Source organism: Hoplias malabaricus, chromosome 2 (genome assembly GCF_029633855.1).
Source record: "Hoplias malabaricus isolate fHopMal1 chromosome 2, fHopMal1.hap1, whole genome shotgun sequence".
Lineage (NCBI taxonomy): Eukaryota > Metazoa > Chordata > Actinopteri > Characiformes > Erythrinidae > Hoplias > Hoplias malabaricus.
In genome coordinates, this window is record NC_089801.1 from 66986933 (window position 1) to 67013875 (window position 26943).

General features: G+C 39.0%; 3 protein-coding genes across 9 annotated transcripts; 2 read left to right on the forward strand and 1 right to left on the reverse strand.

Annotated features, from left to right (window-relative positions):
* The first annotated feature begins 1206 nt into the window (after positions 1-1206).
* fgf8b (fibroblast growth factor 8b) lies at positions 1207-5213 on the forward strand. Its single transcript, XM_066655635.1, has 3 exons — positions 1207-1426; positions 4111-4217; positions 4454-5213. Exons 1-3 carry the CDS (start codon positions 1207-1209, stop codon positions 4727-4729), a joined length of 603 nt encoding a protein of 200 aa, XP_066511732.1. The 3' UTR covers positions 4730-5213.
* Positions 5214-7917: 2704 nt separating this feature from the next.
* On the reverse strand, positions 7918-16528 carry dpcd (deleted in primary ciliary dyskinesia homolog (mouse)). 4 transcript variants are annotated; one of them, XM_066661049.1, is made up of 8 exons: positions 15218-15348; positions 14318-14402; positions 14051-14131; positions 12983-13104; positions 12727-12860; positions 10714-10816; positions 10270-10378; positions 7918-10169 (listed from the first exon to the last, which is right to left on the reverse strand). In XM_066661049.1, the coding sequence occupies exons 2-7, from the start codon at positions 14379-14381 to the stop codon at positions 10274-10276; spliced, it is 609 nt and encodes a 202-aa protein (XP_066517146.1). In that variant the 5' UTR covers positions 14382-14402; positions 15218-15348; the 3' UTR covers positions 7918-10169; positions 10270-10273. The 4 variants fall into 4 exon arrangements, with proteins under 4 accessions (XP_066517146.1, XP_066517144.1, XP_066517143.1 ...); XM_066661047.1 differs by lacking the exon at positions 15218-15348 and adding an exon at positions 16431-16528 and having other exon boundaries at positions 7918-10378; XM_066661046.1 differs by having other exon boundaries at positions 7918-10378.
* poll (polymerase (DNA directed), lambda) lies at positions 14801-25531 on the forward strand. Of its 4 annotated transcripts, none has more exons than XM_066661043.1 (9): positions 14801-14902; positions 16140-16283; positions 16774-17071; positions 19417-19534; positions 20323-20637; positions 20786-20959; positions 21519-21647; positions 23361-23529; positions 23949-25531. In XM_066661043.1, the coding sequence occupies exons 2-9, from the start codon at positions 16175-16177 to the stop codon at positions 24308-24310; spliced, it is 1674 nt and encodes a 557-aa protein (XP_066517140.1). In that variant the 5' UTR covers positions 14801-14902; positions 16140-16174; the 3' UTR covers positions 24311-25531. The 4 variants fall into 4 exon arrangements, with proteins under 4 accessions (XP_066517140.1, XP_066517142.1, XP_066517141.1 ...); XM_066661045.1 differs by lacking the exon at positions 14801-14902 and adding an exon at positions 14926-15028; XM_066661044.1 differs by lacking the exon at positions 14801-14902 and adding an exon at positions 15044-15150.
* The last annotated feature ends 1412 nt before the right edge of the window (positions 25532-26943 follow it).

The window sequence follows — 26943 nt, forward strand, 5'->3', positions numbered from 1 at the left end:
AACAATACACTTTTAATTTACTTGAATTAACACCACTGAGCTTTTTCCCAAAGTTTTTTGCTAATATTTACTGTACTCCATCTTTCTCATCGACTTTATAGAGTTGAAGGAAAAGTTAAACAACTCATCCCACAATTCCCCAGAAATACATTCACCAGAATTAAAAAGTCCCCAATGCCTTTTAAGTGTTTTATATGTAATGCTACACAAACAACTTTATTCCGTATGTGTAGCTCTATGGACATTCATTTAGTCTCTGTCTCTATCGCTTCCCGTTCCAAGGCCCTGCCCCTCAGGTAAACAGGATTGGTTCCTTTGGGTTATGATGTCAGAAACCCTGGCTGTCTAAACCTTCCTGTTTGAGACTGCATTGGGAACATGGCATTTTAAAGCAGAAATGCTCAGCCATGACACTGGCTATAAAAAAACAAAACAAAGACATGTTAATAAGGTTTAAAACGTGTTTAAAAATTCAATTTTATTTCATACAGTAAAAGTGGCCAAATACATTGCTCTGGTTCACTGTGGGGAAAAAATGATATTAGAAGCCACATAAATTTCAAATTTAAAGCAAAAAAAATATGAAGTTATAGCTTTTTTAGCATTAACATGATAACCCTGCACAGTGTGCGCCTGTTCCCTACAAGGTGCCCAGTAAACAATTAGCCGTTGATTCAACGTTGAAATAACGTAATGACTGCCGTCTAATCAACGTTCTCTGAAGGTTGAAAAGGCGTCCAAACACAGACATTGAAAAGACGACTATTAGACGTATTTTGGACGTCCATTGACGTTATTAATTGGTCCCGAAATAAATTACTTGTATAAAACGCGTTTTGGACGTCCACTGACGTTATCGATTGGTCACCACTTGATAACTAACTTATTAAGATGGATTTTGGACGTCTATCGACGTTTAAAATATGTCCTTGACGGACAGACTACTTTTAGACCTATTTTGAACGTCCAGGGACGTTCCTTGTTTACTGGGTGAGATAAAGTTACCTACAAATTTTAAGCTGACCCATATTTTCTTTCTTTTCCTTCTTCTCCACGGTGTTGTTTACGTCCATTTTTACGGTGAACTCACGGAGTTTCAGTATTCAGTCCGGAATATAGATCTGCACCCCTCAGAGTACTGTTAGGCTGTATGCCCTGTTGTGTTATTATCCATCTCATATACACTTCACATTTTTCTAATGGCGTATGTACGCTTTTCCTTCTCCGTTTGTCGCTCAGAGCACCATGCAGTCCGTCTCCGTGCCGAACTTCAGGCACCACGTCACAGAGCACAGTCGCCTCTCGGACAGAACGAGTCGGAGATTAACGAGAACCTATCAGCTCTACAGCAGGACCAGCGGGAAGCACGTGCAGGTGCTCGGGAACAGGCGCGTGCTCGCTAACGGAGAGGACGGGGACACACACGGTGAGAGCGAGACGTTCACAAAACATTCACCAAAGACCACACAGAACAGTACAGGCTACACACACTCACACACACCTACCTCTCAAACAGAATCTATATATTGTCCGGTTTCTCTGGAGAAACAAGCCCAAGTCTGGAAAAGCCATCAGCGCTCATCTTACCTTCCTAACACTTCCTGAGTTTGCTCTCCGTCTAATAATAAAGCCTCGCGGTGTAGGACCGAACTATTCTGTGGCCCTCAGACAACTCCCTTCTGTCTTCGGAGGCCTCCGAAACATTAGCACGGTGTTAGCATGAATTTCACAACACTCCTCAGTGTGTGAGCTCATAAATTCACTGTCAGGTGTAAAGACTAAGAATCTACTCTTTTTTTACAGCTCAAATGTATGTAAATTAAACATGAGAAAAAACTGCGACACGGTCGATTAAAACATCAGAGAGTCACTAAAGTTAATCTAAAGAAAAAAATTGAAAAACATCTTAAATTAGAATAAATATTAGATTGTCCACATTTATCTGTCCTTGTGTGTGTGTGTGTGTGTGTGAAACAGACTATAAATCATTTTTAAAAGATATATATTATCTATTAGTGTGGTGATAAGTTCAAGTTTCAAATATTCAAGTCGGTTACATTTCCCAAATACAGGTTTAGTGTGTGGTTGTACTTTTCTGTGATGTTTGGCACCAAAATGTTAATTTTACTGTAGTGGTAAAGTCAGTCTTTTCTAAGAACAACATACAACTGAAAGTGTTAATAAGAAAAGAGTTATTGACAAAAGGCAGTTGAAAACAGAATGTACACTTGGGAACATACAGCACTTGGAACTATATTTTAATGTGAGTAAAAATTAAAAAGGATCTCACCAAAAATATTTTATAGAAAATTTTTATGCCGCTCAGAATTGGGCTGAAAGAGTCACCTGTGAATCACATAAAGCCTTGGTGTAAATAAGGCGAAGTTGTGAAGAAAGTCAGTGAAGTTTTTATTTGAACTAGACCAGATTTTTATAGCTATCTGCTGTACAGCACCTGTTTTGAGGGTGGCTTTGCGAGGGGGTTTCACTCCAAGCCAAACACAGTGGTTAGGATCCCGTCCTCTGGGAGCAGATTCCTGTCACCATGGTATTTCGGTGCGTCTAGCCATCTTTCCACCAGTGCCTTCCTTTTAATTTGCCTACTTTTTTTGTTGGAAGGTCATTTTACGAGGAATTTTCATTGCTTTACAACTTAATGCATGTGTATGAGTCACTTCATGAAGTGAGGTGAAGTCGGCGTCATGGTTTTTATCACTTTTTGGTTCTTTCTTTCTGAAATGTTACACACAAAACCATATTGTTGCCCAGAGCTGTGAGAGGAGATACTTTCTTTTAGAAGATGTCTCTGTTTTAATCCCTTATGTGTACACCAACTGCTAGAAATGAACATGCTGTAATCTAAATAGACAGTATAGTATAATAAAAATATATTACAAGTATAATAAAAAAAACAATAACAATATAATAAGAATAAAAGCCAATAAATAATTAAATAATTTTCCATTTCAGAAATGCTACATTTTCCTTTGTTTTCTCATGGAGTAACAAACAATGCAATTAACATACATTTTATTACGTAATTTAGCATTTTCTATGACATACACCCATTTTTTATTAAACAAAATATCAGAAATGTATTGTGAAATGTAGCATTAACACTTATATTAAATCAAAAATAATTTAATAAGCTATAACTATACAATATTTCATACCTTAAGGCCTATCAGTAGGAGTTAACCCTTTCATATATTTAGTTGTTGGATATTCATTCATTAATTAAAAGCATAATAATCTGTAGTCTGAATAATACCTTTTTAGAAACTGTCATGTAACTGAGACTGGCATCCAGCTTGGAGTCATATTAAGGACTGTGTGTGGAGAGATGAACATGATTTAACAATGTATCTTACCTTAGTTTGTAAATAAATGCAGTTAAAAGTTCGCATAATCAGAGCAAAATGTCAAAGATTACACAGAGCACAAAAGCAACGGTCCATGAAACTATCGTATAACGAATAACATGTGGCACAAACCAGGCCCACGTCCAAACCCTTGAAACGACCAGCTTGTGGCGGTTGTTACAGAAGTGCAAGTTAAAAGTTTAATTCAGTTCAAGGGAACTGTTTGAGTTCTGAACATGTTTTTTCTTTCAGTTCTTGTCCATGTCACAGAGTCTAATTCACCTGCCGCACACACATCTTCTTTTTGGCTTGCACTGAAGAATTTCAGGTGCCAGAATTTGAAGTTGTGCAGCGGAGTTAACTTGGTTTATATCCCACTCCATTAAACACTGCACTGAGTAATGTCTCCTACAGTGTAAGAACATGCATTGCTTTATAATACAGAACTGTGACAAACGTCTCAGAAAATGTTTATTTATGTAATTTTGCAGTCATAAAGAACAATGTAAAACGATGTATTCCTTTTAAACATCCAGAAAAAAGGAAAAAAATATATATCCATTTCAAAATTAACCAAAACTCCAAGAAAAAAAAAATAATGATTCAGTCTTTAGTGTCCAACATTGGTGTTATTTCCTGTGTAGAAATCTGCTAGGGTATTTACCACTCCCACATCTTACAACGGCGTAATATCAGCACAGAAACAAAGTCCTAATATTTATGTGTTTGGTTTTGTGTGACATTTTAGCAAAACTAATTGTGGAGACAGACACTTTTGGAAGTCGGATTCGCATCAGAGGCGCCAAGACAGGCTTCTACATCTGCATGAACAAGAAAGGAAAACTGATTGGACGGGTGAGAAAAGGAATCCCCTCCTTTTGCACGCTTCTTGTGGGATTTATTATCAATGAAGTTTTACACTTTGAACAAATAGCCTAGTATTTTATATATAAAAAAGGCAGATAAAAGGTTACTCAGCTTATCTTCCACTTCTTGGCTCCAGTTGAATTTTTAACACTGTCAAACCACAGCTTCTTTTCTCCAATAAAACGCAGTTGAGTGAAATAACTGCCTTCTGTCATCTTTTCCAGAGGAAGGGTCATGGCAGGGACTGCATTTTCACTGAGATCGTCCTGGAGAACAACTACACGGCTCTCCAGAACGCCAAGTACAAAGGCTGGTACATGGCATTCACACGCAAGGGCCGGCCCAGGAAGGCCACGCGCACCAGGCAGCACCAGCGAGAGGCTCATTTCATGAAACGTCTACCCAGGGGGCACCTGCTAACGGAGCGCAAACCCTTTGACGTAATCCCCTATCAGCTCAATAAGAGGACTAAACACGGTCATCGACCCGCCGTTAACTGAGTACACGCGTAAATCCACGTTACTGCACACTGATAAACCTGGAGACACTTCCTCAAAAAGAACCTCTTAATCTTTCTGCAACAATAACTGGAACAATCAAATGGATGTGAGATCTTATTTTGAGTTTGACTGAGATATCCCCAGTGACGTCTGAGGAGCTGAAGAAACTGGACGTTGATATATATATATTACTACAATTCAAGTCCCAATCAAAAACTCATCTAAAAAATCTATCAAGACTGAGTTGACTCTAATGTTAAAACATTGGTTAAAGTTGAATACATCGTAACTAGTAGCGTACCCTTGGGAACACGATGGTACAACATGACACTTACACATGGCAGCTATTTATAAAGGAATAGTTCAGTCAAAAAGCTAATGATAACATTAATAAAATACAAAAACCAGGCAGCAGTTGGCATTGTGCAAATTATGTCATCTTCCATTCACTGTTAGACTCATTAGCGTGTTTGCACAAGCTATTCCTTCGAATATACACAATCACATGATTCAACAACCTCTCTGGTGCACTTACACAGATGTTTTAATGAAGTCTACAAAGATGCATCTTTCTCTTTTCAATGTTTATTTGAATATACATATATATATATATATATATATTTTTATCAGAAGATTTTTTTAAATAAGAAAATATTTATTGTAGAATTATTGTGTATTAAATTTCTGTAAGTGTACTCGTGAAAGTCTTTCATTATTAGTGAATGCCACATTTTGTTTAGACGTGTCAAATATAGATGATTAACTTAATTTTCAGAGCTCTTCTGAATTACCCTTAAATTATAAGTATGTGGTGAATTTGCCTCCCGTTTCAGTAAAGATGTTTTTTTTGTAGCATGCCGTTTGTAAACTTTCCACTTTCCACTGCACTACACCTATTCTACAAGCCCAACTGACATTCAGAACAAGGAAGGGAAGGTGGGGGAAGTGAGGAGCAGGTCAGAGAAGTTAGAACATTGGCTAGGTTATCCTCAGGGAACTCATTTTTTTATGTGTTTCGTCTTGAGAATATGTGTCTGGGGTCCAGTTCATTACAAAAGAATATAAGCTAAAGTGTCGTTAGTTAAATGTTTTTGTCATGTGACATGTTTTCCGTGCACTTCACCCACATCTACATGCTTAATTGGAGTTTTTTTTGGAGCTGATTTTACACTGAACTACTTTCTTGTCTACTTCCTGGGTTTGAAAGCGAAGGATGAAGTAATTTCAGAAATGTTCTGTTGCTGAAGCCCACACTCATATTCACTCGGTTCCCTCTTCCTTCAAACACTTCACTGAAGCTACCACAGTGCAAAAAGGGGAAAGACTAGGAGAATAAACTAGTGTTGAAACAGCCAGTTAGCTTCTTTTCCTTTTTAAATCAACTTTATTAAAGGAAATTCATCACAGCACATTTATATACATGTTTACATACACAATACACATAACTTTACCAATTAAATGTTCAGCACAGTCTTTTCCAGGCCCCACTAAACTTGCTGCTGTGTGTCTTCGGGGCTTTTTATAAAACTCCTGTGCATCTCTTTGACATGCTGTATGTGTGTGGGCACCAATAAGAACAAGAGGACAGCAGGCAGAGGTTAAAGTTGAAAAGTTCTGTGGTTTCCTCACACTTGGACCACAACTTCTTAAAGAAGGACAGTGTTATTCAGTACACAACAGGAATGGCCTGAGGGGAAAAAAGGCAAAGGACTAAGGACTATTCACAAAGTGGTATACCTCCAGGGCCGTATAGCTGTGGTTTTGTGGGCAAAAAAAAAAAAAAGGCCTGTGAGCCTCAGATAACTGTGAACCAATATCTGTGACTGGCCAAGCCTGATTGAATGTGCTCAGCAAGTGAGACTGGCTCTTTGAATAGCTTTGGGCCTTTAGCTTTGGAAAGCGATGAGGTCAACCCAGCACTGCGGCCCCCAAACAAAGGTTACCACCGTGTAGTCGCATTTCTGCGATGCGCGCACCGTAACCCTCTGATCAAATGCCCCCTTTGTGGAGGAAGGAGAAAAGAAACATGTCATACAATGGCAGGGCTCGAATAATGACACAAGGAGGGGTCAGCAGCTATCGCGGGCAGAAAAGAAAGTGCACTTGCACAAGGAAGGGAAAGAGAGAGAGAGACGGAGAAAGAAAGAAAGAGTTAAAGCATGAGAGAGAGAGAGAGAGTAAGAGAGAGTTTCTTGGGTGTTGCGGGGCAAGAAGACGCAAATGAGTCTGAAAGACGGGGAATGTCCGGCAAAAGAGGGCTGCAGTAGGATGAAAAGAGGCGAGAGAGGCAGTGTCTCTGTTGAAGCAGCTAACCATGACCACTGGGGCCTAGGGAGAGGGAGGGAGGGAGAGAGTGAGAAGGGAAAGAGGAAGAGGCAGTAGACAAAAATCACAACGTGGACCCTGTCACCCCCGGCGGCCCTCTTTTTTTTTTGCCTTTTCCCACGACTTCTGATTTGTTGAGCTACCCTGGAACCTCTCCATCTTCACATGCACTACAGCCATGTTTCATCGAAAAAGCAATGATTCCTGCCAGAAGCTGTGTTGGCAGAGGCAAATTTATGTTTGTCATTCAAAAAAGCTGGTGGTGTTTTTGTGAGTTAAAATCATTTTTCGCCATTCGTGCAATTGTTACAAATTCCTAAATTACTTCTGTTTAAAACACTCGCAATGTTCTCCGATTTTCCAAACCTCCATTAGGAACTACTGTGCTGCTGGAAGCCCTAGGTTTCCTGCTATTAGCAAACCACAAGTGGGCACTACACTCTCAGAGAGGGTTCTCTGAAGTTTAGCCATGGTGAACAAATTTTGGTTTCCTAAAAAATCTTAAACTGAATGATTTTTATCAAGATACATTTCCTACGTTCTTAACATGACGTCTTCTATGTAGAACCAAAGATGTTTCTACCTTTTGGAGCCTATTTAATTTGTTTTAAGTGGCATAGACACTAGCCCTGCCATCATAAAGTCATTTTATCATACAAAGTACTAGTCATATTTTTATTCATTCATTTATAGTGTGTAACTGCTTTTTCCTGTTAACGGGTGGGTGGGTCCAAAGGCTACCTGGAATCACTGAGCAAGGCAGTGTGGTCATGGTTCTATAACCATGCTGTCTTTACAAAAAAAAAAACAACAAAAAAAACAATATCGCTATAAGAGAGACAGAAAACTAAACCAAGAACCATTCAGGACCTTTATTTGTTTTTTCTTTTAAAGAATTTGTAAAAAAAACCCAGCATATTAAAGGGGATGCTCACAATTATGATTATGTTATAATTACAATTATAAACACTACTTTTATAAAATTCAGAATATTTTTCTTCACCATTTGCTGCTCTCCAGGTCGGTTTGTATGCAAGTCTAATGTATTTACAAAGCCCCAGTGTCTATAAATTAGTAAAAAAAACAAAACAAAAAACAACTGTCTAGGTCTGAATTGCTAGGCTCTCCCTACATCTGGAGTTTTTTAGACAACAGAGAGAAGTCAAACATTGAAAAACATGAACCAAGATGAGGACATTGCTCTATTCCTGCTCCATAGGTGGGTAATATTTACTTATTTTTGCTGTACCAGATCACTTACGGTGGAAATATTTCCAAACTTGGGAGACGGCTAACTGCATTAGCGAAAGTGCTACAGAACTAAACAAATCAAGTTACAAATGAGTTTCTGTGGTAATTAAAATTAAAAACTTACAGACAATTTCAACTTTAGCCACATATAAACAACTGGCAATTATATCCCCTCAAACACTAAGCTTCTGAATGTAAACAAACAGAGAGAACTGCATTTACCTACAACCGTAGATGGTCCCTTTGAATCCTAAAACATTCAGTATAAAACTGTACGAAATATTTGAAGGTTGAATACTATGGCCCCAAACCCTTAGTGACCAAAAAAGAGGTCAAAATGGCAGGATATCAGAAATCAGCAATTTGCAACAAACAATTGTAAAAGCAGAGAAGAACATACGACTAAGCTGTTCTCCATCGGAAGCTAACGCCAGCACGGAGGTCATAAACATTCTGTATCCACCCAGACCTGGAGATGACAGTCAAAGGCAGCCAGAAGGCCAGACTGCTTGTCACCACATTGTAAGAGGAGAAAGCTCTTGGCTATCTTTCCAGTGTGGGACAAGGGCTGGAGGATCTATAAGAAAGCCTCTCTAGACAGCTGTTAATCCTGAGACCCTCTCGGTCTGAATGTTGGCACATAAGAAATATCAGAATAATTTGTCTTCAAACCGTCAAGCCTGGGATCTCCCCTGGATGTCAAGAATTGGATGGTTCTGGTTGTTTTAAGGGTTTGGGAACTGGAGCGTACCATCTTTGGGCAGAGGGAGTGCATTTTGGGACGACCGATCCAGGCGTTTTTGCATTTCTGGAAAGCTCTGAAAGTGTTGAGTGCAGATGTTTGGACCTTAGCATTGCTTGTCAACATGATAAGGATAATGATGCACAGCAGCTTCCAGTTTTTCATGGACAAAATCATTACTCAAACTTGAGTCTTCAAACTGTGGTGCATTCATTTGGTCTGATAATTCAAGACTTCTGTAGAGAAAAAAAAATCTATGTGTGTGATTAACACTGCTGCCAAAAGTTCTGGAAAGGTTCTACAGAACAAACACTGTATACATTGTATATATGTATATATATACACAATGTATATTCTATGCAATACATATTATTGGATAACTGATTTCAAAAAAGGTCACATACTATACATATCACATTAGACACATATACAAGGATGCACAGGATACATACATAGCACAAAGCGTATCACTTCAGAAGTACAAATACTTAAAGCAAGGTTCAGCTAAAGAGGTATGAAGACCCCCACCACTTGGCTGTGGACAGAGGATGGATGGAGATCCATAGAGCAATGCTCCAACATCTAGTTCAAAGCATTCCTTTAAGGGCAGAGGCTGTTACATGCAAAAAAGGGAAACATTGAATGGGCAGGTGTCTTTGAACATTTAAATGTGTAGAGGAGAAAAGGTGGAGGTTTTAAGTCTTGATGAACACCTGAAGCATGGTCTGAGCTAATTTACAGTTGAAAGAAACATAACAGGACAGCAGTGGTCTATCAGTTGTCCATTTTCTCTTTGTTTTAATGACCACCATCAAATGAAATCCCATATTAAAGCAATTGTACTCAAGTTTAAGCACAGACTTGCACAGACATTTTTAACAGAAATACATAAGTTTTTAACAGAGCAAAGTGAACACATCAAAGGGCTGATCCTGCCATTGTTTTCTTCAAAACAAGTGTGGTCTTGCAGTGCATTATGTGCATAATATAAATTAGTGGGTAGGGTATGAATTTGTATGAACACATCAACAGATAACTACAGCATCTAAATGTTTGTTCTTCAGAGCCTTAAATATCATTGCGCATGTGAATCAGACAATCAGACACCACCACATGCCTTTCCTGTATGTATAAAAAAAAATAAAAAAAAGTAACTGCAAATATCCTGCAGAGACGTTATGAACAAATGCACATTAAAGTGCAGCAAGAAAAAAATCCACACCAGTTCACTGGGTTTTACAGTCGACGTCTCCTTCATTTGTCCCTTTCAGCTTCTTCAATTCCTTCATCAGCTCCTGTTCCAGGGTTAAAATCTCTTTGGGCTTCTTATACTGCGACAGAAGTGAAAGAAACGCTTATAAAAGTGGTAAATGCTAGTACAAAAGAGGTGAAAGCAGATCCTCTCAGACTCAGTGAAGAGAAAAATGGGTTTTTGTAGAACTGCCATAGATTGCAGATAGTAAACAAGTTCTAACTTATAATTAGATCTGTTCAGTATACAAACTATTCAGAGTTAATACAAATTCACTACAGAATTGAATGGATTCTAAGAAAAAGAAGTTGGTTTTAGAGAGCTTATTTACATTCTGTTATCAAAACAAAGTAATATAGAGGTCAGGAATTACACAGTTGTGATTGATTCTGGAGGTGAGACCCTTTAACTTACGCTGATGATTAAAGTGTTGTTGGCGTGGCTGAAGCTCAAAGCCGTGCTCTCCAGAGGCAGCTGGCAGCGGTCAAGGTCTGGAATACTGAACTTCTTATAGTACCTGGGAAACCAGGGGATGAATAAAGGAGAATGTTTTTCATGCCAAGCCATCCCAAATTTCACTTGGGCTAACAGTGCCACCTATAGAATGTCCTGTTGTAACTACATACTGTACAGCTGTCCTACAGGTAGGTAGGGCTGGATCATTTAAACCCAACTTATTTTAATATTTTAGAGATTATAATTAAGCTCATTAAGCAGTGCAATTCCTCTCAATCTACTGAACAAGCTGGACTCTTGTCTAAAAGACCCCATGTCTAACTAGAGTCTTTAGATGGCACACCTGATGGAACAAACTGCAACCTCATGCACTCACATGTAGGAAACATGTTGGTAGAAAAACGCACATTAAATTTAGAAACAGACTTTATAAATAATTAACAAATAAATACAATACAATTGTACAGGGTGGGCCATTTCTATGGATACACCTAAATAAAATGGGAATGGTTGGTGATATTAACTTCCTGTTTGTGGCACATTAGTATATGGGAGAGGGGAAACTTTTCAGGATGGGTGGTGACCATTTTGAAGTCAGCCATTTTGGATCCAACTTTTTGTTTTTTCAATTGGAAGAGGGTCATGTGACACATCAGACTTATTGGGAATTTCACAAGTAAAACAATGGTGTGCTTGGTTGTAACGTAACCTTATTTTTTCATTAGTTATTTACAAGTTTCTGACCACTTATAAAATGTGTTCAAAGTGCTGCCCATTGTGGTGGATTGTCAATGCAGCCCTCTTCTCCCACTCTTCACACACTGATAGCAACACCGCAGGAGAAATGCTAGCACAGGCTTCCAGTATCCGTAGTTTAAGGTGCTGCACATCTTGATGGTATGGTGTGGTATATGGGGTACAAAGATAGTGGGGCCATTCTTCATCAATGGAAACCTCAAGGCCACTGGATATGCGAAATTGCTACATGATGATGTGTTTCCCTCTTTATGCACTGAAGCTGGCACGCACCCTGAGTTTTTCCAGCAAGATGGTGCACCACCACATTACGGGTGTGAGGTCCGAGCATTGCTAGATGAACAGTTTCCTGGAAAGTGGATTGGTCATCGTGGGCCAGTTGAATGGCCCCCAAGGTCTCCCGATCTCACCCCCTTAGACTTTTATCTTTGGGGTCATCTGAAGGCAATTGTCTATGCTGTGAAGATACGAGATGTGCAGTATCTGAAACTACGGATACTGGAAGCCTGTGCTAGCATTTCTCCTGCGGTGTTGCTATCAGTGTGTGAAGAGTGGGAGAAGAGGGCTGCATTGACAATCCACCACAATGGGCAGCACTTTGAACACATTTTATAAGTGGTCAGAAACTTGTAAATAACTAATGAAAAAATAAGGTTACGTTACAACCAAGCACGCCATTGTTTTTCTTGTTCCATTCCTAATAAGTTTGATGTGTCACATGAACCTCTTCCCATTGAAAAAACAAAAGTTGGAACCCAAATAGCCAACTTCAAAATGACCACCATGGTCACCACCCATCTTGAAATGTTTTCCCCCTCCCATATACTAATGTGCCACAAACAGGAAGTTAATATCGCCAACCATTCCCATTTTAAGGTGTATCCATATAAATAGCCCACCCTATAGAAACAGGCCCCTTTCAGTTGTCTGACTGAGACATCCCACTTGTAAAGTATTTTCCCAAAAAAAACCTGAATGTGAAAGCAAAGTTTTAGTAACTCTTAGGAAGAAATCATGAAGGCACTGAAACCAGATCCAAAACACCTGATAGCTGAATAATAGATGCATATACAGCTTAACCCTAGACTCAGAGCTAAACAATGCAGCAGGGGACAAACAACATTCAGACTACTTCAGAGCCATGACCACATCTCACTGAAGAATGAGAAACTTGAACATTTCTGAAGTAAGTTTAAGCTGAAAGACAGGAGTTACTTTTTGTTTCTGGTCCTGATGATGCAGCATCGCTCAGCAGGCTCCACTGAAATATTGTAGGTGTCTACAGGGTATGGGATATTACGGACCCTCCACTGGAAATTAGACTTTGTATCCTTACGCATAAATACAGGCTATGGAAGACAAAACAGCCACAATTAAGCACTGCATTTTGCAAGTGCAACAAAATGTTTATAGAAAGACATTTTTCATACAATCACACAATAATAATGTAAGCAAAACGAATATATCATACATTAGAGCTATTCTCTTTTATTTCAGCCTCTGTGGAAGGCACAGTGTTGAGACTTGCTTCACCAACTTCTACTTCCCACTGTCCCGGTCCACCCAGTTTTGTTTTAGAGCTCAATTTTCGTGCTGAAAAAGAAAAACACACAATGGGAAACATGTTAAGATATTACACAGGCAACGCATCAGGACAGGATAAATGAGCTCAACTTTATATGGACTTAACATGCAATAGGAAATGCATCAGTATGATTTAGAACATACATTACAACATGTACTCCAAGAAATTGATGCTTAAATTTAAGAAATTAATTTGTACATACTGTAGGGTATCTGTTATTTTGTACTACAGGGTAACAGTAAACAAGAATGCATGGGAATATACACAAAACAAACACTGGGATATACATAAGGAAGAATAGCTGCGTGTACACCTAGAAATACATTGTGCAAAATGATAGGGAATTCATTAGCACATACTTTAGGAAATAAATCTTTATAATCTTTAGAGGGAAAACATACTAGTTCAAATTAGTGTGCAATATATTAGACATAGTGTAAGAAATACATAAGAGTGTATTTTATAATAACAGTATTTGGGAATTTACATTAGAAAATACAATATTTTATACTAATATTAGCCAAGGGTCATGAAGAGCCCTTTCAGTGGAAATCAAGTTTTTACCTCTGTTAACTTGCCAGTATTTTTTTGTGCTTGAAAATATTGCAAAACAATTGCAAAGTAAGTAGACAATGTCAGGGCTGAGCATTTCGGTTTGAAACTCTAGTTTTCCAAAGACAGTTTAACTTGCAGATTCAGACAGCCTGGCTTTGTTACATCATAAACCCAAGGAACCAATCCTATCAACATTTGGGGTGGGGCTGTCAAACTGCAGGTTATTGGCAGAGAAGTACAGAATGAAAACAAAGACGAAAAGTTACATTTAAGCCACTTTAAAGGCTTTGGTGGATGATTCGGTAAAATATTTTGTACATCTGTAATTCTGATGAACAGAGAAGTGTTTACAGTAGTTAATAGTTAATAACCAATGACCGGAGTAAAAATCATACTTACAGATGAGTTCGTCTGTTTTCATATCGTACTCCTCGGCCATCTCACTGCCATCTGGGAGCAGGTAGTGGACTTTCCTCTTTCCTGCAGAGATAGATTATTGTTTTAAACGTGGAGAAGTTTAGAGGGTGGTTTGTGGAGGTTGCTTGTCCCAGGCTTTAGATCGTTATGACCAGAATAGCAGACACAGAATACGCGAACCTTACTATGAAACGTCAACAGAAGGCTTTTGATGCTTTACAGCGCATAAATGAATAGTCACGTGTTTACCGTCAGAGATTAACGCCGTTTTCTTGGAGCTCCTCAACACTTCTGACCAGCTCTGAACAGCCATGTTGTCTGAATGGCGATCCGCCTGCAACACAACACAGACACGCGGAGAGTTTCTATGGAAACCGAGAACGGAAGCGCTTCCCTCGCTACAAAGTGCACTACAAAGTCAGCGAAATTATTATATTACTTCGGCTCTCAAACATTGCCTAACCCTAAATTTTCAGGCTGACGTTACATTTATACCTTATAACCAAATATAAACGGATTCATTTGTTATACAGGTACCTTAAAGGCAGAAGCTGTTATTTCATGACCAACCATAGTGCACTACAAAGGAAGTAGGGAGCTAAGGGTTATATGAGAATGAACCAGACTATAGCAACAGGCAGAAATAATTTTTCAAACGTACAAATATTACTTTTTAAAATATTGTTATTCAAAAACGCTTCATATACTTTAAATTATCAACAACAATAATATTTTGCTGTGTTTTTTTTTTAAACCGGCACCTAAGAGTCTGATTGGTTTAGAAAGCCGAGGGACCCGGATGTGACCAGTTGAAAGAGTCCGTGTCGCTGAGGGGTGAGTCGAATTGTAGTTTTCTTTTCATGTTTGTTGTTGTTGTTAATGTAAATGTTCGTGGTGGCGAATACACACAGAAAGATTCATCTCATGTCTTCTCCCAAATGAGAGGATTATGAGGTGGAGGTGATTAGTCTCTAAACACGGTCAACTTTCTGGACTAGTATCATCTGTAATAATGCTAAGTCAGTAAAACATGAACACCACTTCTGATTAATTCTAGCCCCATCGGGAATTCTGTGTTTAACGTACGTAAGATACGTCAATATGAACTATAAAGTAGTGAATAAAAACAAAAATAGGGTTGGTTCATACGTTAGAAGACGTTTCACGAGTGAAATAAGCAGTCGCTTTCTGCTTTGAAACTGCTGGGTTCCAAGAAAAGTATCAAATGGTTGGATTCAGATACCAAGAGTTTCTGACGCCATAAACCAACCCTATCAACATGTAGGGCGAGGCTGTAGAGCTGCAGGCATGCAGTGGGTGGAGATAAAGGCTGGGACTAATTAATAGATTTGCTTGTACTGAATATAGGTGAAAATGTTGAGGTAGGTTTAAACCGCTTTTAAAGTATTAGAGGATTTTATTTTAAATTAGCAAATTTGTCAAGTTTTTAGAGGTTTAATATGTCTCATATGTTAAAATACTTCCATCTGGATGAAAACATTTGCCAAATGCACATTGTCTGCTCTTCATTTCGCTTTCTAGGAAAAATATACAGAGATTACTACCATATTACATTTTAAAGTACTGTTTTACACACAAAAATGTGAATACTACAGTGAAAATTTGACTTTAAAAGTTATGAATGAAAGCCTTCACAGTTGTATTAAATAACTTACTACATAAATGGATTTCGAGAGATTTTCACAATGATGGGCCTTTAGAGAGTTCCCTGTGTCTAATGTTAGTGTTTGTGTTACTGTGTATGAATCTAAGAGACTCTGTGTCCAAAAGTGCTTCCTATCTTCATATTCGGTAACTTCTTCATCCAGATCAGGGGTGCAGCATGTATGGGCCTACCCTAAATAATTGGGTGCTAGACAACAAAACAAACTTTTGATACCTGAGCCCAGTTTCTATGTCGCACATTTATTCTGTCGCATTAATTTGTATTTATTTATTTTCACTATCGCAGACACATTTTTACAATTAGCTACAGTGGGCATTGAGTTTAGTGTAGTTACAAGCATCATGGCTACAATTCATTTAATCTGTGCCTGTCTTTCTCCTGTAGGGCTTCCCTTCTGGGAACTCTGAGGATTCTCTGAAATGGAGACTCATGGGATTCTGAAAGCATTTCCCAAAGTCAAGAGGCACAGAGCAGCTGAGGGAAAAGAGGCTCCTCCATTAAAAAAGACCTTGACTCAAATGGTGACCGGTAATCTGCCTTTTTTTTGTGTGTCTTATTTGCCGTTGCAATTATAAAGCTGTATTAAACTTAATTAACTTTGATTATACAAATAATCCAAATAGCATTTATTATAAACAGCATGCTTAATTCGGGTAGGATATTAGGTGTGCTTACCCTCTCACTTAGGTTCCCCTTAGATTCACCCTACCTTCAAAGTAAACCAGACTTTCTAACAAATCAGTGAATTTAGCTACTTTAAGATCCACACATTGCTGTTACAAGTGTTCAGTAAGAGACACTAAAACAGTACTAATAGATTGGGACACTGGAGCAGTCACACGTCACCACGTCCGATGACATTTCCAGAGGGTGGTATAAAGCCTCCAAACATTGGGCTGTTGTGATTTGGAAGAGAAGTCTCTGGAATGATGGTGCTCCATTTAGTTGATATTGAGAGAAACAAAATCTGTTGCATCCCTAGTATGTTGCTGAAAAAATGTCTGCTTTCCTCTTTTAGGAAATGTGTTTCAGGGTGTTTGCATCCATATAGTCCCCACTGGCATAGGAAAAGCCCGCTGTGACATATTCCACCAGCAGATCATTCAGAACGGGGGCCAGGTGGAGTCTGCTTTTAGTCCCAGCTGCACCCACGTTGTTGTGGATGAGTTGGTGGATCGGGAGCGAGCACTGAGGCTGCTGAAGACTGAAACACTGTTTTCTGCTGTGGAGTTAGTGAAGTGCACTTGGCTCAGTGCCTGTATCTCAGAGAAACAGCTTCTGAGCACCAAGGATTACAGTCTCCTTCCAACTCACAGGTATTGCTGATGGAGTGAGTGAAATGTATATGAAAACCTTTGTCTTTTTGAACGTTTTTAAACCTATGGCCATTTGAGCTTTATTTGAACTGTACTGGGAGATGGAGTTTATATCACTAAACGGATAAAACCGAATAAATTGTTTATAAACATAAGTTGTAAAATGTAATGAACAAAAATGTAAATTTCTTTTGAGGAAAAAGTTAAAATGTCTATATTTAGAATCAGGTGCACCACATCAGATGCAAATGAGGACATGGGAGGAGGGTCTTATTTAAACCTCAGATGTTAGTTTGACTGGCCCTTGATTGTTGAATTGAGTGTTATCACCATTGTGAGATCTAAAGAGGTCTTAAGAAAGAAGGTAATAAATATATATGAGTCTGGGAAGGGATGTAAAAGATCTCAAAACAATTAGACATCTGCCATTCCACTGTCTGGAAAATAATGTACAATTGAAGAACCTTTAAACCTACTGGCAACATAGCCAGGTCAGGCCATCCTAGCAAGTTCAGTCTAAGAGCAGACCACAAGATTCGTAAAGAAGTCTCCAACAATCCTAAAATGTAATCACTGGACCTACAAGTGGCTCTTGCCACAGTTGATGTCAAGGTACATGCGTCTACCATCAGGAAAAGACTGCACAAGTTTGATTTTCACAGGAGGTGTGCGAGGAGGAAATGCTTCACAGCATTTGAGCACAAGAACCCCATACCAACTGTGAAGCACAGAGATGGAAATGTCATGGTAAATGTCTGGGTAAAGCTCTCCATCATAGAATGTACTATGAATTCTTCACTGTATCAGAGGGTGCTTGAGGAAAATGTGAGACTATCTGTCCAAAAAGCTGAAGCTAAAGTAGATGTGCACCATCTAACATGTCCGCGACCCCAAACATCAACCAAGTCAACCAAGGAATGGTTCAAACGTAAGAAATGAAGAGTTCTGGAACGGCCAAATCAGAGCCCAGATCTTAATCCTACTGAGATGCTGTGGAGTGATCTGTGCATTCAAGAAGCTCATCAAACATCACACAGGGAAAAAACCACCTCCCAGTTGATGTCGGAGACTGGTAGATGGTTACAGGAAACATCTAATTGAGGTTATTTCAGCCAAACCGGGAAATACCAGTGATTTAAGGGCATAGGGTGAACGGTACATTTTTGTTTATTACATTTTACAACTTACATTTATAAGTAATTTCTTCAGTTTTATTTGATTAATGATATTAGCTCCATCTCTCAATACTGTTCAAATGAAGCTCAAATGTCCATTTGTTCAAATATGTTCAAAACGACAAAGGTTTTCATGGGGTGTCCAACTTTTTCCACATGACTGCAATCCATCCATCCATTATCTGTAACCGCTTATCCAATTTTAGGGTCGCGGGGGGTCCAGAGCCTACCTGGAATCATTGGGCGCAAGGCAGGAATACACCCTGGAGGGGACGCCAGTCCTTCACAGGGCAACACAGACACACACACATTCACTCACACACTCACACCTACGGACACTTTTGAGTCGCCAATCCACCTGCAACGTGTGTTTTTTGGACTGTGGGAGGAAACCGGAGCACCCGGAGGAAACCCACGCAGACACGGGGAGAACACACCAACTCATGACTGCAATGTTTTTATATATTTTATTAAATTTTAGTTACACTTACATAGCACCCAAAAGAAGGTTTACAATCAACAATGCACAGAACACCATTCCATTCAACACTCAATCAACACACAAACAATCAAAAAAGCTCTGGCACTTGCTGGTTACAGTTTTACCCACAAAGATTCAGAGTAGGCTCCGAACCCACCGTTATCCTGAACTCGATAAGTGGTTACAGACAATGAATGAATGCAAACTTGTTGGTTACAAACTGACTTAATGGTTAACTGGTTAGCAAAATTAGTTGAACAACAAAAGCTTTATTTGTTTGTGATCTGTTTTATTATTTGTGTGTTTTTGTAATAATTTTTGATCCACTAAAAAACCAACAGTGACTGTAATAATAATAATTAAGTACTTCAGTATTTAAGAATTTAATACTTTTCTTTCGTGTAGTCAATTTATTAGGTAAAAGCTCTAATATGCAGTATAAAAGACTGCATTGTAACATGCAGAGATCAGCTGATATAACTTATCAGTGCATCTAACCAATGTGCTGAATACAAGGTCCACTGATCTGTTGATAAAGATGCTGTGTAAAGTGCTGATGGAGTGGCCATTGGAAAATGCTTGGGTATGTTTTTTTTGCATGTGTATGCAAAGTCAAAGTACCATTTGAGCTTGCATATGAATATAATGCAAATACACATCATTATTATTATCTTCCTTCTTGTCTGTAGTCCTCAGCATGTCTCTGTTGAGGAGCCAAAGGGAACTTTGCTGGGCGCCTCTTCTGTTCCTGAGCAAATGGCACTACAGCCGGATCCCAAAACAGTCCAAGATGTTCCAACAGAGACGGTAAACAAGGAAATGAGTCTGTAGAACTCATCAGTTGTTTGTGTTTGTTTGCATTTTTTTTTCACCAAGAGGGGCTTCAAAGTGTTTGCGGAACGTGGACAAAAAAACAAGGAAAAAAATGTAATTTTGTAACAAACAATTTGAAGAGCAACATGTTTAGTATGAAGTGATGAATTAATTCAGGAATTTTGAGATACTGAATGATAAGATACTACATACTAAATAATAAATAAACAATATATACATACATAATAAATAAACAAAATAATAATTAAACATATATATATATATAATATAATTTATTTATTTTACATAAACATATTTCTGTACTTCTGGTTCCATTTTAATTGTATGCTGCATGGTTGGTGAATATCATACCTAACATATGTTGTAGGGCAGAAAAACTCTTAAAAAACTCTTAAAAAAAAAAACATTTTGAAACAGCATATTTTTTGTACCTTGTCATCAAACTTCCAAATGTTTATAAATGTGTGCTTTATAACATTTTTAATTTAATGCATGAGCTGACAGTCAATAATTAACAAACTTTGCTCAGTTTCTAAGTCTTTGGGCTAATTAGCCAGATAACTTTAGCCTAAAACTGAGATTTTTTCCAGTAGGGATGTCCTAGTTTTCCTAATGGCTTAAGTTACCAGGCTAAATGATTTTAACCTCTTGGATCTCAGTGAATTAGTGCTGATCTTAAATGAACTCGTTGACATCATCAGTATTGTTATTATATGTTTAATAACTTTAACACATACACTTTTATATAACATATCCTTAAGGTGGCAGAGACTCTAGATGAACATGATGATGGAGTGTCCCAGGATGATTTGGAAGCTTTGGTCAATGGCGTTAAACCTAACATGGGTGTTCCAGACGAAGTCCAGAATGAGACAGAAAAACCTGCTTTACCAGGGAAGTGGGTGTGCGCCCAGTCATCTGAAGCAAAAGGCATGAACCACAACAAGAACATCACAGACAAGCTGGAGCAGTTAGCCAAAGTCTACACCCACACAGGGGACAAGTGGAGGGCTCTGAGCTACTCTAAAGCTGTTAATGCCCTCAAGAGCTACCACAAGCCTATCTCTTCATATACGGTCAGTCAAAATCCAAACTGATCTATCTATTCTAAATATATCTCACTCTTAGAGAATATGTGCTTGATATTCACCAACCATGCAGCATACAATTAAAATGGAACCAGAAGTACAGAAATATGTATTATGCTGTATCCTTTGCTGACAGGAAGCCTCTCAAATCCCAGGCATCGGCAAAAGTATGGCAACTAAGATCGAAGAGATCATGGAGTGTGGTCACCTGAGCAAACTGGATCAGTTTGGGGAGTCTGCATCTGTCATGGAGTTGTTCACCAACATCTGGGGGGCTGGTGCAAAGACTGCACAGCTGTGGTATCAACAAGTGAGAATGATATAATTATGCTTGGATTCAGTGCAGTAACCTCATATTTTTGTATTTTGTGGCATATTCCCTTCATTCCATAAGTAAATAAGATCTACACTAAAGATGGTGTCATCAATACGTATCCAGAGCATTTTATTCATGTTACAGAGATGAAAAAATATAGTAAAAATATATAGGAATCCTGTCCAATTACTCTTACTGGTGTACCTTTTTATAATGTTGTTTATGTAATGCACAAGTTGATACAAAACTGCCCAGAGTTTATACCAAAAAGTAGGATGGAGTGGGGGGAAAAAGAAAGCAGTTTTCTGGCTTAAGTGATGTTAACCATAGTGATTAAGACAACATGGACATTAAATGTCATTAATGTGAAGCAATATAGCACCCTCTTATGGAGCAATCCTTAACATTAATAGTATCCCTTGAGTTATAAGCCAGTTCCATGAGTTTGTTTCTGCATACATTAAAATGCACTCATGCCCTGTGCTTTAAATGTAAATGACCATTTCAAATGTTTGAAATTCCAGGAATATCTATGTTTTTCTTGTGATTTAAGGGCTTTCGTACTTTGGAGGACATTCGTGCCAAAGCAAATTTGAGCCACACTCAGAGAATTGGCCTGAAGCACTACGATGATTTCCTGGATCGGATGCCAAGAAGCGAAGCTGCCGCAATCGAGAAAACGGTTCGTACAATCATCGTAACCTAACTGACAAAATGCCTATAACCATAACCAAGTTATGGAGCTCAGCTATAAAACGGCTCGCTATAAAATTAACTATAAAAATGATCTATAAAACGGAGTCTGTGACATTAATAAAACATGCAGAGTTGTTAGCATCTAAAAGACTCTATGGTGTATTTCTCTGTGCTAAATAATAAAACTTGAAGTCATGCACAAGCAATAAGAAAAAAATGTAAAAACACGTTTGTGCTGGCTAGTAGAGGGCTGTCAGTCTTTTTTCGTCTGGTTGATGGTGAAACCAGAGGCTGTGAGTGAGTCCGTCCTCCCTGAGGAGAAAGCAGGGGAAAGGGAGCTCAAAGTTGGCGCATCATTAGTCAGAAGCTCGCTGTGGCCAGGGCTGAAGCCAGTTGTTTTCTTATAGTATTACTCTGATTTCCCTTTCAGCCAGATAGAAAGTGCAGATGAAGAAGATGAGGATAGCATGTGTCCTTCTGCTCTGACAGGATGATATGTAGTGCATGTAACCTCTCAGCCTCAACTGAGCTTAACCAGCCTAATTGCTGGAAGGCAAGGCACGAATGCAGCATGGGGAGAATGGAGCGTTTGAACATCAACTCTCTAGAGCCGGAGCTTAAATCATACCTATATTGATAACTTTCACATATATTTCCTACAGTTATAGAGAACCATTTGTGTATGTGAACTCTACATGTTGGTGCTGACAAAACCTTAAAACGTCTCCCACTTTTTCATTTTTAAATGTATTTACAGTATTTGAAATTGCTAGCAGGCCTTTATAATGTATCGGTCTCTATGGGACAAATATTACATTACTGACAATTTAAGATGTTCAATGCAATCCTGACTTTCATGTCTTTATTTATCTAGCACAGCACTTTAATTATAAAATCTTTTTATAAAACAGTAATGATCATTATTTTACTGTCAACACAAAACAGAAAAGGACCAATTGTATTAAAAAAGACCAAATTCTAGGCATCCGCAGTCTGGATATGAGCTTGGTTATTTTGCTGTGTTAGATTTAAGTTAATTCTCTCATTGTCTGTAAGTGCTTATCCAGTTCATGGTCACGTTGGGTCTGGAGCCTACCTGGAATCATTGGGTCCAAGGTGGGAACACACCCTGAAGGCCAGTCCTTCTCAAAGCGACTCACACACACACACACACACACACACATTCACTCACACCTACGGAGTCACCAATCAATCTACAGACGTGTTTTTGGACTGTGGGAGGAAACCGGAAAGATGGACAGAAACACCATTGTATTGTATGTAATCTGAATCAAGGGTGGAACTTCTCCTCTGTCTTTCCAAGATAAGCTTTAATTACTGACTGTCGCAGTTGTAGTGGTCTACTTAGCACTGTTGTTTTCAGACATAGAAATATCATATGATCATGTGACTGCTTTAACTTGTGGTGCCTAGTGCTGTGAAATCCTTAGCTAAAAGACAAGTCCTTCTTATTTGCTTTCAAATGCAACTGGATAATTTTCTTTCCAGGAATACAGGAATAACATGTACTTCATGCCAGTTTTCCTGAAAATTAAGCAAATGATTTTTGCACAGTTCTGTACTTTTTCCTGTTGTATTGCAGCACAGACAGTAAATATTCTGTCCTCTCCAGCTGAATGTTAGTGCACAGGATTTCCATATGAATGAAAGTTATGTAAGTGTAGTTTGTGATTGACAGGTGAGGGAAGCCGCCCACAGTGTAAACTCAGAGCTGCTGGTGGTGGCATGTGGCTCATATCGACGAGGGAAACCTACATGTGGAGATGTGGATGTGCTCATCACTCATCCAGATGGCACGTCACATAAAGGCATCTTCAACAAAGTGCTACACATCCTCCACAACAGTGGTATGGTATATTTATGATGAAATTGTATATTTAATACACTGTTATCTTGGTGGCCAAACGTTTTACAGGAAAGTAACAGTAGCACCTTAAATGCATAGGTTCCGTTGAATATAATTATATTTAATAACGTGTACATTGATTTTTGGGGAGGTAATCTATCAAGGTACAGTTTTAATTTCTATAACCCTTCTTTATTTTTTATGTTTCCTTTTTATGTAAACAGTTCTACCACTCTTATTTGTGTTCAGTGTATTTTAAAAAAATGGTTTTGAATTATATCACACCTGTGCTTATTCATAGAATCACTCCCTTGACAGTGTAATTAAGACATGGTTATGTCTGAAAATGTACCTCTGTTTGCTACATCAGTATTAATTAGTCCTGAGGAAAAGGGGCTTACGTTGATTTGAACCTTTCAGGTTTCCTGACCGATGACCTGGTCAGCCATGAAGAGAATGGTGAGCAGAAGAAGTACATGGGTGTGTGCCGTCTGCCGGGTCCAGGCCAGCGACACCGGAGGTTGGACGTTATTGTGGTGCCACATGGAGAGTTTGCCTGTGCCTTGCTCTACTTCACAGGCTCTGCCCACTTCAACCGCTCCATGCGTGCTCTGGCCAAGACCAAAAACATGAGCCTGTCAGAGCACTCGCTGAACTGTGATGTAGTGCGTAACCGTGGTGTTAAAGTGGTGCCAGGCAGACCACTGAGCACACTCACGGAGAGTGAAGTCTTTCAGCACCTGGGTATACCTTACCGAGCACCTCACCAAAGAGACTGGTAGCATTAGGACACTATGGGGGATTAACTTGGATTGCAAAAAATACCTGTCCTTTAATTTCCTCATGATGATGATGATGATGAAATCTTTATTAATCATTGTAAAGGCAGGCAGTCCTAGCCTTTGGGTAAACACGTCCTTCAACTGCGTTTTTGCATATATGAAATTCCCCCAGTTTTAAAATATCTGCAGTATCCCTTTCAATTTCTCACAACATGCTTAACATTATGTAAAATTAATCACATAAAAAAAAACAAATGCAAAGACACAAAAGCACTATGCTAGAGCGAGTGGATCAAATGTTTACATGTATAATCTCTCAAATACTATCCATATAAAAATATCAGTAATAAGTTGGAAGACATGGTTGAAAAGCCATGGGTATCAGTTCAGCGCTGCTCCAGCTCCAGACTTTTGTCCACCTGCAACTAACAGAGAAAGGGCAGCGTCTACAGTCCAACAAAGTTGAATGAAGTGCATTTTTTTTAAAAAAAATCATCCTGCAGTGCTGTGGTTTTCAGCATCAGTCTTGGGAAAACAAATGACTCGTGTCTGTGTTTTTACGACTTAAAAAAGCCTGATTATCAAGGCCTACAAACATGTTAGAAACACAAAAACACAGTGCATGGGTCGCCCCTAAGCTGGGGCTGAGAACTACCTTCAGGCTTTGTTTACTAAACCTTAGAGTGCTGATCTTGGAGGAGCAATTTTCTGCTTTTGTAGTGTCATTATGACTTGCACCACATGAAAGTGGGAACTCATCCTAGATCACCATTCTTTGTAGCTGTGCTTTCAAAGGTGTATTGATTGTATTGATTTTAATAGCCATGTGGATGTTGAAAAATCATGTAAGTTCAAGTTAGCATTTAGAGACTAATTACTTTACCGGTCTTAACCAGGCAGTTTACGTCACAGCACTGTCAGCCGTTAGCACCCACACTGGGCTGTTTTTAATGTTTTTAGAATGTAATGTGTTGATGAAATAATTATTATAGTAAATAATAAAACACTACTTTAGACATTCTGAAATGTTTTATATTTTATTCACCACAGAACATGTACATAGCTTATTTACAGTAATAAATTAATAGAGATTTTTCTGTTTTATATTGTTGATTTATTTTTACCATTTATTTAAACATCAGTGGACTTGCAGTATAATTTTTATGCCAGTCTCAAAATTGGGGCCGCAGGGGGGCGCTAAGAAGGCAGAAAATATGTAAGTGATTTTATGTATGTACGTTAATAAAGGGTGAACTTGAGTTAACTTAAACAAGATAATATTTTGTTTAAAACAGATCTTGGTTCAACTAAATGACGTTTAAAAGTCATTTCCAACCTAAACCTATTATAATACCTTGTTTATTCAATATATGCAGTTCCATGTATATATATTTAGTCATGACTCTGTCTCCATCCACACACTCCGCTTCTCTACAGCTTGAAAGCCCCGATCTGTAGTGCTTGGCCGTAGTGATGATTGCTTATTTCACTTATGTCTTTTACTGTTTAAAAAGAAGAATGGCCAGGGTGGGATGGGTCCTTTAGGATGGTGTTAGCTATTCTGAGACAGTAAGAGCCATGAAGGTTCTCCAGTGTAGAAGAAGGCTTCCATGATGGTCTCTGCCATTTTGGTGACCCGCTGAAGCTCTTTCCTGTTTGCCACCGTGCAAGCTGGTAAACCACGTACAGAGGCAGTTTGTAAGGATGCTGTCCATGGTGGAGCGGTATAAAGACATGGGCAATCTCTGCAATCTGTTCATGTCCCAGGTCACTTTCTCCTCTATGTGGACTCCCAGAAAACGGAAGTCCCTGACCCTTCCCCCCCAATAAGAATGGGCTGAATGTCTGTTTTGTTCTCCTGAAGTCTATGATTAGCTCCTTGGTTTTGGACGTGTTCAGGAGCAGGTTATTTTCTCTGCACAACACCATCCTCTGTTCCACCTCATCCCAGTAAGTGGACTCATCTCCTCCAGTGATACAGCCTACCACTGTGGTGTCATCCGCATACTTAATAAAGGTGTTGCTGGTGTGGATGGGGATGCGGTCAGTAGTATAGTGTGTGAAAAGCAAAGGGCTCAGCATGCAGACGTGAGGGGAACCGGTGCTGATTGTGAGAGCTGTGGAGATGTGGGGCCAATCCTGACCCTTTGTGAGCAATCTGACAGAAACTCCTTAATCCAAAGACATGTGGAATGAGGTAGTCCGAGGTTCAGCAGTTTCTCCACGAGACCGTGGGGGAGGATGGTGTTAAATGCTGAACTACTACAATCCACAAATAGAAGACAGGCGTAGTCCCCCTGTTGCTCCAGGTGGGCCAGCCAGCTGGTCTGCACCGTCTTTCTACACCCATCCTGAGATGCCATCAGGACGTGCATATATCCCAGTAAACATTTAGCCGTTGATTCAACGTTGAAATAACGTAATGACGGCCGTCTAATCAACGTTCTCTTGAGGTTGAACATGAAAGTTGAAAAGACGTCCAAACACAGACATTGAAAAGACGACTATTAGACGTATTTTGGACGTCCATTGACGTTATTAATTGGTCCCGAAATAAATTACTTGTATAAAACGCATTTTGGACGTCCACTGACGTTATAGATTGGTCACCACTTAACTAACTTATTAAGATG